At 59.1% G+C, this 12,187-nt stretch overlaps 1 protein-coding gene across 1 annotated transcript; it reads right to left on the bottom strand.

The window, feature by feature from the left end:
- Nucleotides 1–179: 179 nt before the first annotated feature.
- TFAP4 (transcription factor AP-4) lies at nt 180–11,628 on the bottom strand. The gene is made up of 7 exons (XM_069486212.1): nt 11,444–11,628; nt 3,659–3,824; nt 3,453–3,551; nt 2,856–3,026; nt 2,189–2,329; nt 1,820–1,975; nt 180–950 (listed from the first exon to the last, which is right to left on the bottom strand). The coding sequence occupies exons 1-7, from the start codon at nt 11,530–11,532 to the stop codon at nt 756–758; spliced, it is 1,017 nt and encodes a 338-aa protein (XP_069342313.1). The 5' UTR covers nt 11,533–11,628; the 3' UTR covers nt 180–755.
- Nucleotides 11,629–12,187: the final 559 nt, after the last annotated feature.

Here is a 12,187-nt window from a genome sequence, read left to right as displayed (position 1 = left end):
TAACAAAATATAATAGCTTCTCCTTGAACACAAAGACCTCAAAATTGTAAAAAAAAAAAAAAACAGAAACCAAAAATAAAACCAAAAAAACAAAAAACCAACAACAAACAAAACAAAGAGAAAGACAAAGACATTTTCAGGGTGGAAGATGGGGAAGGGAGGGGTGGGGCAGGGCGGGGGTGGAGAGTGGCGAATCCTAGTGCTGAGACGGGGAGGAGGAGGGGAGAAGGGCAGCAGCAAACCCCAACCGAGAAGCAACGTGGACCCCCGGACCCCCAGAAAGCCCCAGTGCAGCCTGACCCCCAACCCGTGTAAGTGCTTAAAGGAGAAAGAAGAAAACCAAAAAGAGGGAAGGGGAGTAAGACTGACAGTCACAGGGCTGGCTCTGGGGAGGGAAGAAATTCCTTGGGGTTTTGTTTGATTTTCCCTGTTCCTAAAAACGTATTTAAAGGAAAAAATGCTTTTTGGCGGAGAGAGGCCAGGCACCTCAGTGTCAGCTTCCCCAGCCCCCAGGGCCGAGGCCCAGCCCTGGGGTCCCGATTCTCCCACACACTCTGGGCCACCCCAGCCCCGGGACCTCGGGTTGGGTGGCTTCGTTCAAAGGTCGATTTACAGTATTGAAAAAGAGGTCATAAAAGAGACCCAAATGACATCGTAATTTTGTAAAAATTTCTCACTCATTCACCCACGTCTCTTCCTGTTGCTGCCCCGGCCCCCTCCAGCCCCCAGAAGGGAGAGGAGGGCTGGCGGGGTGGTCAGGGAAGCTCCCCGTCCCCTAACGGCTCCTCCCGGCTCTGATCCATGGCGTCGCTGTCAGAGGCCTCCGAGTCCGAGGCAGTGTCGGAGGTGTGGGCCTCCGGGCAGGTGCGGACGGGCTTCACGATGACGGCTCGCCGCCGCTCCTCCTCCAGCTCCTGCTTCTCCTGGGTGCCCTCGATGTGCTGGATCGCCTGGACGGGGAAAGGTCGCTGAGGCGGCTCGGCCGGGGACACTCGGCCAGCCAGGAGGCAGCGGGGGCCTCAGCCAGCCACTGTCTCCCCAAAACACATACCCTAGAAATGTCTAGAAATCAGCCTGGCAAAGCAGCAGGAGACCTAGAAAACACCTCTGTTACACTGAAAACCCATTCTGGAAAGACAAGAGTCCCAGTGCTGTTTAGAAATTATCTTTCACATATTTGTATGTGTTAAAGTTTGCCTATTAATGTATTCAAGGCCTTTGTTATTAACTGTATTGTGCAGTTCACTAGGTTTACATGCAACTAAAGTTCTGGGGAGTTGATAGGGTTGTTTTTCCTATTTTGGCTTTTTTGGTTTATTTACTTTTTTTTTTTTTTTTCTTGATGTTGCTGGGTCTCTCAAGAAATCTTGTCCAAGACTAGGTGCAGCTGGAACTTCAGGTCTGACCCACGGACCTGATATCCTAGTTTCTTCCTTTTCCGTAGGAGGCATAACTATCACTCAGGGACTGCCACCCCCACCCCCATCCCAGGTCCTGGGAGATAGAGGTGACAGAAAGTTCTAGACAAACCCAAGAGCTGGATGCAGGAACTCTGTACCCAGGGGACTCTGGGAACAAAGGACTCCCAGCAAACCCTACATCGAGGAAAGGGATACCGGCCGGGTGGGCCCTGCCCAGCTCTCCGTCCTTACGTTCTCCATGCACGATGGGAAGGGGGAAAGCCACCCAGCTTCTGGACTTTCACCCTCTCCCTCCCAAGCCCCACCTGGCTCCCCTCCCGCCCTCATTCTCTGTTCTCCCCTAAAGAGCCTACTCCCAGACTGCAACCCCAAGAGGTGCCATCCCTGAGCCCAGATACCTGCACGATAGTGTCCAGATTTTGCCGGGATGTGGAAACGGAGTTGATGACCGAGGAGGGGCCCATGGTGACGACGTTGATGTGGTGGGAAGGAGGGGGAGGCGGTGCTGGCACAATCACCGTGGGGTGGTGGGTGGGGGCTGGAGGGGGCAGGAGCTGCAAGACAGAAGCCCTCAGAATTTGTCCCGAGGCTTCTCCCTTGTTCATGGGGGGCTGGCCAGTATATAAAACCCCACCCCCTCTTATATTAAGAAACAAAGACAAAGCGGCCTGGGGAGGGACTTCCAGCCATGCAAGATGCCCTAGCCCCTCTCTCTCCCCAGAGCCCAAGCCGCAGCACACGCGCCTGCCCGGGCACCTCCTGCTCACCTGGGTCCGCAGGTGCTGCTGTTCCCGCTCTAGCTTCTCTTGGTGCAGCAGCCGCACCTGTTCCTGCTGCTGCTGCAACTGCACCTGCTGTGCGATTACCTTGAGCTTTTCCGGATACATGTGGGCCTCGAGGGACCGCACCTAGGGTTGGAGCAGCAGCGTTCACCCCTGCTGAAAAGCCCTAACCCGGGGTGGACCTCCCTCAGGGCAGAGACTAAAGTCCTCACCATGGCCCCTGAGGCCTCATCTCACCTCCCACCATAGCCTCCATGGGGACATGCTTCCTCCTTCCTACCTGCCCCTAGGCCTTTGTCTTTACTGTTCCCTCTACCTGGAACCGCTCTGCCTGGTTAACTTAAGGACTCGACCTCCCACTTCCATGGAGAAACCATGGGGCACCGCTGGGAAACCAAGTCAAATAACCCCCTGCTGCCACACGGTTGCATTTTTACCTGTGAGATCCTTTGACTGATCTCCCCTCACCCCCACGCAGACAGTGACCCCCAAGGTTAGGGACCTGTCCAGCTTGTCCCTACTCCTAGGCCTGGCAAGGAGCACGCCCTCCTGTAGATACCGCAAAACCCAAGAACAGCAGAAAGAGCGGACCGAACCCCTGCTCCGCGCCAGCTGCAGCGCGCACCGGGCCCGGCAGGGGGCGCCGCCTCACCTGCTCCTCCAGCATCATCCGCACCGAGCGTTCCTTGTCCAGCTGCTGCCGCAGTTCGATCATCTCCCGCCGCAGGTCCTCCGCCTTCTCGTCCTCCCAGATGTCCGGCGAGCCAATGCCTTCGTCCTTGTCCTCCGCCCGCCGTCGCTTGGGGGACGAGCCGCTCAGCTCCTGCGGACCCCAAGGGGTCGGTGAGTGTGCCCGACACCCGTGTACCACCACCAGCACCCCCATGGACAGCAGGGTCTCCATCGCAGCCCCCCAAAGCTAAACGACACAGGTGGATCCTCACTAGGGAGTCCATCCTGCAAATTCAACAAACCGGCCAAACGCCTGGAAGGGAAGCAGAACGGACGTGCTTGCCGCAACAGTCGCCTGGTTCCTTCCAGAGCCCACTCCACCGCACTAGACTAGTGGGGAAACTGAGGCTCCGGCAGGAAGACAAGTGCCTGAAGTAGGCGAGTCAGTGGGAAAGATGGGACCTGCAGGCACTCTGAGTCCCAGGCCAGTGGTTGGGTCCCAGGCGTGCCTGTGCCAGGAAGAGGGAGCCAGGACGAGGGCAGGGCACCCAGGTGAGGGCGGCCTCCGCCCGGGTACCTGGATGAAGCGCTTGAGCTGTGTGTTCTGCTGCAGCAGCCTGGTCTTCTCCTGCTCCAGGGAGAAGATGTACTCCGCTGTCTGCTGGAGAATGGCTGCCTGAGGGTGGGAGGGACAGAGAGTGAGGCTGGCAGTGTTTGCCAAAGCTCCCTCCCTTCTCCCGGCTCGAGCAGCCTCCTCCATGAAGCCTTCCTGCGCTCGCCTACCTTGCTGAGCTTCTCTCCATCTGTGTGGGGAATGAGGGTCTTGAGGGACTGGAAGCCGGCGTTGATGCTCTGCATACGCCTCCGCTCGTTGCTGTTGGCAATCTCCCGCCGAATCCGCCGTTCCTGGTCCCGCTGAGTCTCAGGGGTCAGTGGAATGTTGGCAAGGCTGCCAGGAGGGACAGGGACAGGTTCAAGCTAGGCACCCTCTCTGCCCTGCCCCCAGTGGGCCCCTGTCTTTGTAATTCATCTCCAGAGGGCCCCAAGTGTCACCTGCATCCTTCCCTCCCCCTGCTGCCTAATGCTTACACCCCACTAGATCACCCCCAGAGGGTGATGGAGGGGCGCCCTCTGGGACACCAAGGCAGACTGAACCAGCAGGCAGCAGGTAGAGACAGCCTGCTCTGGCTTCCTTCACGGGGAGAGGGCTCTCCAGAACAGAGGTTCCCCATGTTGTGTGGCTACCAAAAACACCCGGGTGCCAGCCCCAACTCTGGCTAACAGGTCTGGGTGGAGCCCAGAAACCTTCACAGCTAATTCCTGGATTCTGGTGCAGGTGGGCCCCAGACAACAATGTCCAGGGACACCTGTTCCTGGGACACCTCTGAGCTCCTGGCTGTCCACCTGCACCACCTCCTTCAGCATGTCAGGCTTTGCCATCCCAGCACCAAGGAAGAGGTCCCCCCTCCCCTTCCCATCCCCACAACCATGTTTCCAGCCACAAGCCCCCCTAGGCTAAGACTTCACAGAGAAAAGACAGGTACTACTCACTCCCCAAAGAGGACACCAGGCCAACAAGCCCTGGGGACAGTTCTCCTCCAAACCCACCCACTACAAGAGGCAGACCACCCTGTGCCAGAGAAGCGGCTCCCAGCATGCTGTGGGCAGCGTTACTGCCTGCAGCAGGGGCAGCAGCCAGTAGGGTGAGAGAAGGCAGCCGAAGGAGGGGCAAGGCTGCAGGCTGGGAGGCGGTGGTGGGAGGTAGAGCCTGTGGGCCCAGGGCCACTGCTCCCCAGGGCTGGGCCTGTGTGTGGCCTGGAGGAGGCATGTCCCCCTCCCTGACCCTCCCCAGCAACACCCCCCACCCCTGGCCTGATGGCTTCCAGATGCTGGGCTCCCAACAGAGGCCGCAGGCCCCACCCAAAGCCACAGCCCCGGCGTCTTCCTGAGGGGCCCTCCCGGGGTGACCTGTTCCAGGCCTGGGCCAAGGAAGCTTGTGCCCCTGAATCTGGGGGAACAGGGAATGGACTCTGCACCGCTCCTGTTCCCTTGATGGGGGGTCTGCAGTCAAGGAGGTGCCTAGTCTAACTCCCCTGCTGCGACCGGCCCCTACGCCACCGGTCCCCAGGCAGAAAGGAATCAGCATGGAAACCCAGGAGGGGAGCACATCTGCAACAGCTGGAAACAGCCGAGGCCTTTCCTGGCCCCACCCAGCCTGCCCCATCTGTCCCTCCTGGGTTCCCTGTGGGACCCTGGAAGCATCCCTGGCCCTTGCTGGGCCTCAGCACCTCTCCCAGTAGAGAGGGTGGCCGCTGGGGGCAGCAGGCAAATCAGCCCCCTCCCTCACCAAGACCCAAAGGCCCAGGGCCCCAAACCACCCAGGGGCAGGTCCCTCACAGGGCCTGGGAACGTCAGTGTTGGAAAAAGAGCCCAGGTCCCCTACTTTACAGAGGGCATGTAGGGCTAAGAGTGGGGCCGGACATGGTTTTAGGGTCAGCTAGCTAGCTGCACGTCAGCTCCCCCGCTGCAGAGCCAGGGCACCTCTCTTCTTCCAGTTTCCGGCCCCTACAGTGGTGGGTAACGGGGGGCCTGGTGCACAGCTGCAGCCTGCCCTTGGAAGTGGGGGCGGGGGGGGCAGGCTCCCAGGTGTGGCACCCCTCTGAGAGGCCAGAGGGCCCCCCAGGGACACGGACTGCTCTGCAGGGGATGGGTTAAAGCTGAGGGTCTTTAGGGGGACGAGGAGATGGGGAGAGATGGACAGAGGAAGACACAACACCCAGCAACTGCCACATGTTTGGGAGCATCCCTGCCCCTCAGGAGAGACACGGGGAGAGACTCCTGCTCACCTGGCCTCTGGGTCCCTCCTGGTGAGGCCCAAAGGCCAGAGGTGATCAGGGGCTGGAGGTGAAAAAGGAGCCCCAAGTCCAACCTTGGGCCATCTGAGAGCCGGCCCACCCGGAGGGCCCAGCAACAGGGTAACAGTTAACAACAACACCACCACAAAATCTTGAATTCTTCACATAATGTGCTAGACACTCACAGTGCTAGAATTTTCTCATTGAATGTCACAGTTGTCCTATGAGTCAGGTGATCTGGTGATTCCCATGTAGAAAGGAGGACACAGAAGCTCAGGAAGGGCCCAGCTACAGCAAGTGGTAGAGTCAGGACTTAAATCCTGACACCAAAGCAGGTGTCGGGCCACAGGGCAGAATGGGCTCTGACTGTCCTGCAGAGCCGGACATCCTAACCGGCAGGTGACAGTTTTCCCTGTAGAAGAGGCTTAGGCCTTGGAAGCACTGGCCTCTCTACTCTTATTCACAGACATCTTTTACACTTTTCCCTGATTCTCAGGGAAACCCGCTGGGGTGGCCGCAGCATCCTCACGTAGCAGTGAGCAATGCAGGGTCCTGGGAGGGGAAGCGAAGGGCCCGAGGTCAGGCAGCCAGGCCAGGACGCAGCAGGCACTGCAGACCCAAAGGTCCCGCCCCTCCCGCTGACGGCGCCCTCTCCTGCCGGCTCACACAGCCCCGGCTCACACAGCAACCTGCCCCTGCCCCTGCCCCTCCGAATGCGTGGGAAGGACCCGGCCCACAAGTGAGGTGACCTGCCCAAAGGCACACCTGGCAGAAGGGCAGAGCAGGGTGCAGCTGAATGCACCTTTCTGTACCTTCCAGGCCAAGTCCCACCAACTCATCTGTCCACGAAACTTCAGCCTCTCCCTGCTGCTCCCCAGGACACCCACCAACTGGGGAGACCACAGGACCCAGCCCTGAAAGCTCCGGCCCAGAAGTCCTGAGAAGGAAGAGGCCCCGGGGCCCAGGCAGGGGCCCGTGTCGGCTCCTTCTCTGAACTGGACGCTGCTAGGCTGACTCCTGGCTTCTCCCCATGTTCCATCTGCCCCTTCCCCAGCAGCCCCGCCCCCCGGCTCACAAACCGCTGCTGGTCAACCCAGTGTGTAACACCAAAGCTACAGCTCCTCATGGGGACTTGGATTTGTCACCAAGACCCTCAATTATAACTCACCTAAATAGCCCTGGAAGTACCAGCTGACAGAGCTGTGTAACAGAATGCATGCTAACCAGGGCTTCTGATTGGAGGAATAGGAGCTAACTAATGGCTGTGATTGGTGGAGTGTGAGCTAACCAGGAATTCTTATTGGTGGAATGCTGACCAACCAAGGATTCTGATCCCTGACCAACCAGGGGCTCCTAGTGATGAAGGATGGTTAATTGGAATTTCCAGGTGACACTGCACTGGATAAAGTGGATTTTCCTGCAAATGCCTGAAAGTTCCTTAGAGCTCTTTCTGGATTTTGCAGACGTAAATTCGATTTACAGCAAGTAGCCACACAGTAAAAGTCCCACTAACCCCCTGAAGTGAAGGTAGCCCGAGTCCACTGACAGGGAGGATCTCTTGCTTCCCACCCTCCCAGGCTGCCATCCAAAAGCTGGTCTCCTGGGGGGGCCAGGGACTGCCCTGGCCTCAGGAAGAAGGCAGGGCACTGGACAGCCCATGGCCAAGGAACAAAATTTGGGCATCAGCCTTAGGTGCAAAGACCAGCACTGCCCCTCCTATCACAGTACCCACAGAAACCTGCCAGGAATGACGTGGCAACCCAGCCTGCTTGGGGGCAGGGAGCACGATCTTCAAGTCCAGATCCCCAGCCGGTACCTGTCCCTCCTGCCCAGCCCAAGGCCAACCATCCCCCATCCCTCTACACACCCTGGCCTGGCTCCAGCCTCAAACCAGCCCCTGAGAACTCTCATTGCACACTGCCCTGACGTCACTCACACAGCCCAGAGTCACTCAGTCGGGGCGGAGAAGTCCACACAGGATTTCTCCCACACCCGAAAGTGAAGGGAGGCAGAAAGATGACCCTCCCACCAAGGGTGCCCAAGGCGCTCATCCTTCTCTCACCTCACCAGTCTGAGGCCCTCGTCCACCCTCCATTCCTACTGCTGCTCCTATATCCAAACTCCCCATGCCAACCGGCCGCGGCCAGCCTGCCATCTCTCCCCTCCATTCCGGAACACGCCATGCCCGCCGTCCCCATCAGAAATATCCCTCCCTCCCTCCCTTCCCTGAAGCTCCTCCAGCCCATCAGAGAGAACCCTGCACTGGGTTCTAGTGCAAACTCCCACCTTGCCACTCACTGGCTGTGGAACATCAAGCCTAGTCCCTTCATCTCTCAAAGCCTCAGTTTCCCCATCTAAAAACTGAGGAAATGCTGCTTCATTCCACGTGGATAAAAAAGATCAACCAGCCTGAGCAAGAGCGAGACCCCGTCTCTACTAACAATAGAAAGAAATTAGCTGGACAACTAAAAATATATGGAAAAAATTAGCCAGGCATGGTGGCACGTGCCTGTAGTCCCAGCTACTCAAGAGGCTGAGGCAGAAGGATTGCTTGAGCCCAGGAGTTTGAGGTTGCTGTGAGCTAGGCTGATGCCACAGCACTCTAGCCTGGGTAACAGAGTGAGACTCTGTCTCCAAAAAAAAAAAAAGAGATCAAGAAAATGAGAGAGAGGATAACAGGATGTCGTTTCTCCAGAGTTACTGTCCAGGTGTCCAGGACAACCCATGAATCTCTTAGGGGGCCTACAAGACCCTTTAAGACCACAAGTCTGTGAGCTGCTGAGGAGAGGAGTCAGGTCATGTTCATTGCTATATCCTTAGTCCCCTGCGGAAAGCTGGTGCTTCATAAATACAGAATCAGGGACCCAACGAACACGCCAAGGCCCTTAATTTTCTTTAATTCCTTACAGGAGTTTTTTTTTAAAGATAAGGATACAAGGAGAGACTACTATGCACCTGCTTTTAAGAATCTGAATGTCAGCACAGGCGTGGTGGCTTACGCCTGCAATCCCCAGCACTCCGGGAGGCCGAGGCGGGAGGATCTCTTGAGTTCAAGACCAGCCTAACCGAGATCGAGAGCAGCACCTATAGTCCCAGCTACTCGGGAGGCCGAGGCAGGAGCCCAAAAAATGGGATGTTGGTTTGTCATCTCAGTACGTTTTTGTTCAGCGTATACAGCATGTTTTTAACCCCCTTACGCATACCTGTGGGAGCCAGAGTGACGGGGAGTGAGCAGTAAGCAAGGGTGACATTGGGGACCCTCATGACACCCTTAGGGATTATGGCTGGTCAGGATGTACATCGACAGGTGCATACAGAGCCCAGGAGTTTGAGGCTGCAGCGAGCTATGATGATGGCACTGCACTCTAGCCCAGGTGACAGAACAGGACTGTCTCAAAAAAATAAAAATAAAGAGTCTGAATGTCACTTTAACAGCTCCGGGAAAATTTCCCTACTCTTTCTACTCATAGCTCGTCTTCACAGGTGCTGTTTTCCAGAGGCTGAGAACTGTTAGGAGACAGGTCCAAAACCTTGCAGCTTGTGCAGGTGGCACTGTGCCCCACAGTCCCCTCTGGTAGGCCTGGGAGACAGGCAGGGGGCTCCCTGCTCATCAGAGATGGAGCAAAGTCCACCAGCCTGAGATGACTCAGACAATTGAGTCCATCCAGCCAGATGGTCCTGCCCAACCCACACATCCCAGCCTGGACAAGCCTCCCACCTCACCCCACAGCCCCTGCTGAAAATGAACAAACCCAGGGGCCCGGTACCATGCCCAGTGCACAGCTGACAACTGTCTCGAAGTGAACATCCCCACGCCCAACTCTGGAGGGAGGTTCTGCCTCTTCCTGCACTCAGCCTGCCAAGATACAACTACCCCAGGGGCACTGCTGGCCTCCTCCAAAGGGGAGTTGGGGTAGGGGTTCAAGTTCCAGTCCACCACTTACTTGCTCTGCTTGGTCCCTTCCCCAGTCTCTGTGTCCTCATCTTTACACGGAAATCATAAGGCACCTTGACTCACAGAAAGATGACAATTCAATGAGAAAATTCCAGCAAAGTGTGTCCCAGAACATATAAAGAGCTCAAGAATTTTTTTTTTGTTATTTATTCCTGCTGGGCCCTTTAAGTGGTCCCTGTGGAAGGGCCAGCCCTCAGGGTGGCCCTGCTGACAGTCAGACCCATCAATTGGCCCATCCATCCCTAGGAATTGACTCTGAACTTGAGAGTAGCGTTAAGGTGGAGCCCTGGGGCAGGGGTTGGGAAGGTGTCTATAGGAGTGCAGCAATCTTCCCCCCAGGCCCTTTCTGCAGCCCCTGGTGTCCACCAGCCAGAGCCACACCACGTGGGCTCCTCCTCCCTCAATCCCCGCCCAGACTGCCTCAGGAAGCGGAGCACGTGGCTCCAGCCCTGGGGAGCCATTTCACTCCTGGAGCAGCGCGGCAGGAAAGGGGCCGCTGGTCCCAAACCTGCGCACGCGGGAGAACCCACACCTCCCCCGCACCCCAGCAGGCGGGTAGTGTTCCATATGCAGATGTCCGGGCCCTGGCGATCAGAGTTCCAGGCATGTGCATTTTAACAACTGTCCCGGGTGATCTGGCTGCGTGTGGTCCGCGAACCTATCACCCTTTGGCAAAGGGTGGATTCTGAGCAACCCAGGGCCAAGCCTGCATGTGGCTCCTGGGGAGGACTGCGGACCTCTGGCCACCCACCCGGCAGGGAGACCCGGTGCTTTCGGTTTCTGGCTGGGGGAGGGGCGTCGAATGGGAAAGTTTGCAGAAAAGACCCACGTACGACAGGAAGGGGCCCCGCGAGGCTAGGGGCGGCCTCAGGTGTCCCCTCCCCAAAAGGCCTCTCCACCTGGCCTGTCTTGCCTCTCCTGCCTGCGGGGGCTGAGCTTTGTGCCGGGGAAGCGTGGCCCAGGAGCGCCTACAAGTCCCACAATGCCGCTTCCGCGGGGCACGGAGAACTACAGCTCCCGCGAAGACGCGCGCGCAGAGGTCCGCCTACTCCAAGAGGGCTGCAGAGTCACGTCCAGGCCTCGCTAGTAAACAGCGCTCGGGCGCTGGCGGGCGAGCAGGCGAGCGGCAGCCAACGTCCCCCGGGCCGCGGCGCCCCGGCCGGCCGCGCAGGCCCCTGGGGACCCGCCCACCCCCACGTCCACACGCGAGCACGCCCCCCGACCCGCTGCAGCCCCGCTCTCTGCAAACACGCACACCACCCGGCTCCCCGCCCCCACCCCCGCGCCGGGAGCCGCGGCATGGCTGCATTGTAGCCGCCCTCGCTGCGGGCCCACGCGCGCCCCGGACCCCCAGGTCCCCTTGGATCGGGGAGTCCAGAGAGCACGAGGAAGGAGGGAGAGGAAGGAAGCCGCCGAGGGAGGGGGGAAGAGGAAGCGCGGGGGAAGGCCACCAGCACCAAGCATGGCCGGGACTGCTGCAGAACCACGTGGGTCTGTTTGCAATTTACAAACGTCGCGACTTGCCCGCCTGCAGCGGACAAAAGTGGCCGGGGCCGCTCGGGCCCCCCACGTTCCAAAGGAGGAGGGTCCCCGGGCGGCGCGAACCCGGCGCGCGGTGCTGCAGCCGCCCGGGCGGCTAAGAAAGGCGAGCGGGGTCGGCGGCGCGGGCCATGCGTGCGCACACGCGCGCCCGCCCGGGCGGGCTGGCCGGGGGATGCAATGGTAGGAAGGGGTTGGGGGGGGAGGAGGAGTACACACCTACAGAGCCCTCCTATCACTTCTTTCTCTGTTTTCCTGAAATGTTGCAAAGAGGGCACCTTCTGAGTGGGCACCATGAAATACTCCATAGCGATCAGCCCCCCTCCTCTGCACGAGCCGGGTCCCGCGATCCGCCAGAGAATGCAAGATGGAAATCCGAATCAAAGGGCAGCGCCGGACGGAGGTGCAGAATCGGCCGGTCCCAGATGCTGGCGGCGGCGGCGGCAGCGGCGAGGGGAGGGAGGCGGGCGGGAGGGGCGGGAGGGAGGTCTCTCCGGCCTGCCTCCCCGGGCGTGTGTATGTGTGTGTGTGTTTGCAGCTGATCAGATGTCTGTTTCAAGGCGGGAAACAGCTGGTGAAAACTCAGCACTCCCCGGGCCTCCTTCCGCGGAGTAAGGAATTGCATGTAAACAAAGGACTATTTGCAGCGCCCCCCGGGCGGCGCGAGGACCGGGCGAGAGGGGCGCGGGCCCCCGGAGACCGGCTGCAGCCGGGGTCTGCAGGCCTCTGCCCAGGTGCGGGGGGTCGGGGGCCGCGGGCCGGCTAGGGGGGCGCGGCGTGAATGGAGCGAGCTGCGGCTGAGCTACATGCGCCACTATGGGTGATGAGGTCCATCAGCTGACAGGTTGGCAAGCGTTGGAAAAAAAAAAAAAAAAGGCCAGCCACCGCGCGGGGAGCCCAGCCTGTGCAGCGCGGGTCTAGAAGGGACTGCCCGGTGCAGGGTCTGAGCGCTCGGCGGCCCCG

Source organism: Eulemur rufifrons, chromosome 14, assembly GCF_041146395.1.
Source record: "Eulemur rufifrons isolate Redbay chromosome 14, OSU_ERuf_1, whole genome shotgun sequence".
Taxonomy (NCBI): domain Eukaryota; kingdom Metazoa; phylum Chordata; class Mammalia; order Primates; family Lemuridae; genus Eulemur; species Eulemur rufifrons.
This window is presented reverse-complemented; position numbering and strand designations above follow the sequence as displayed.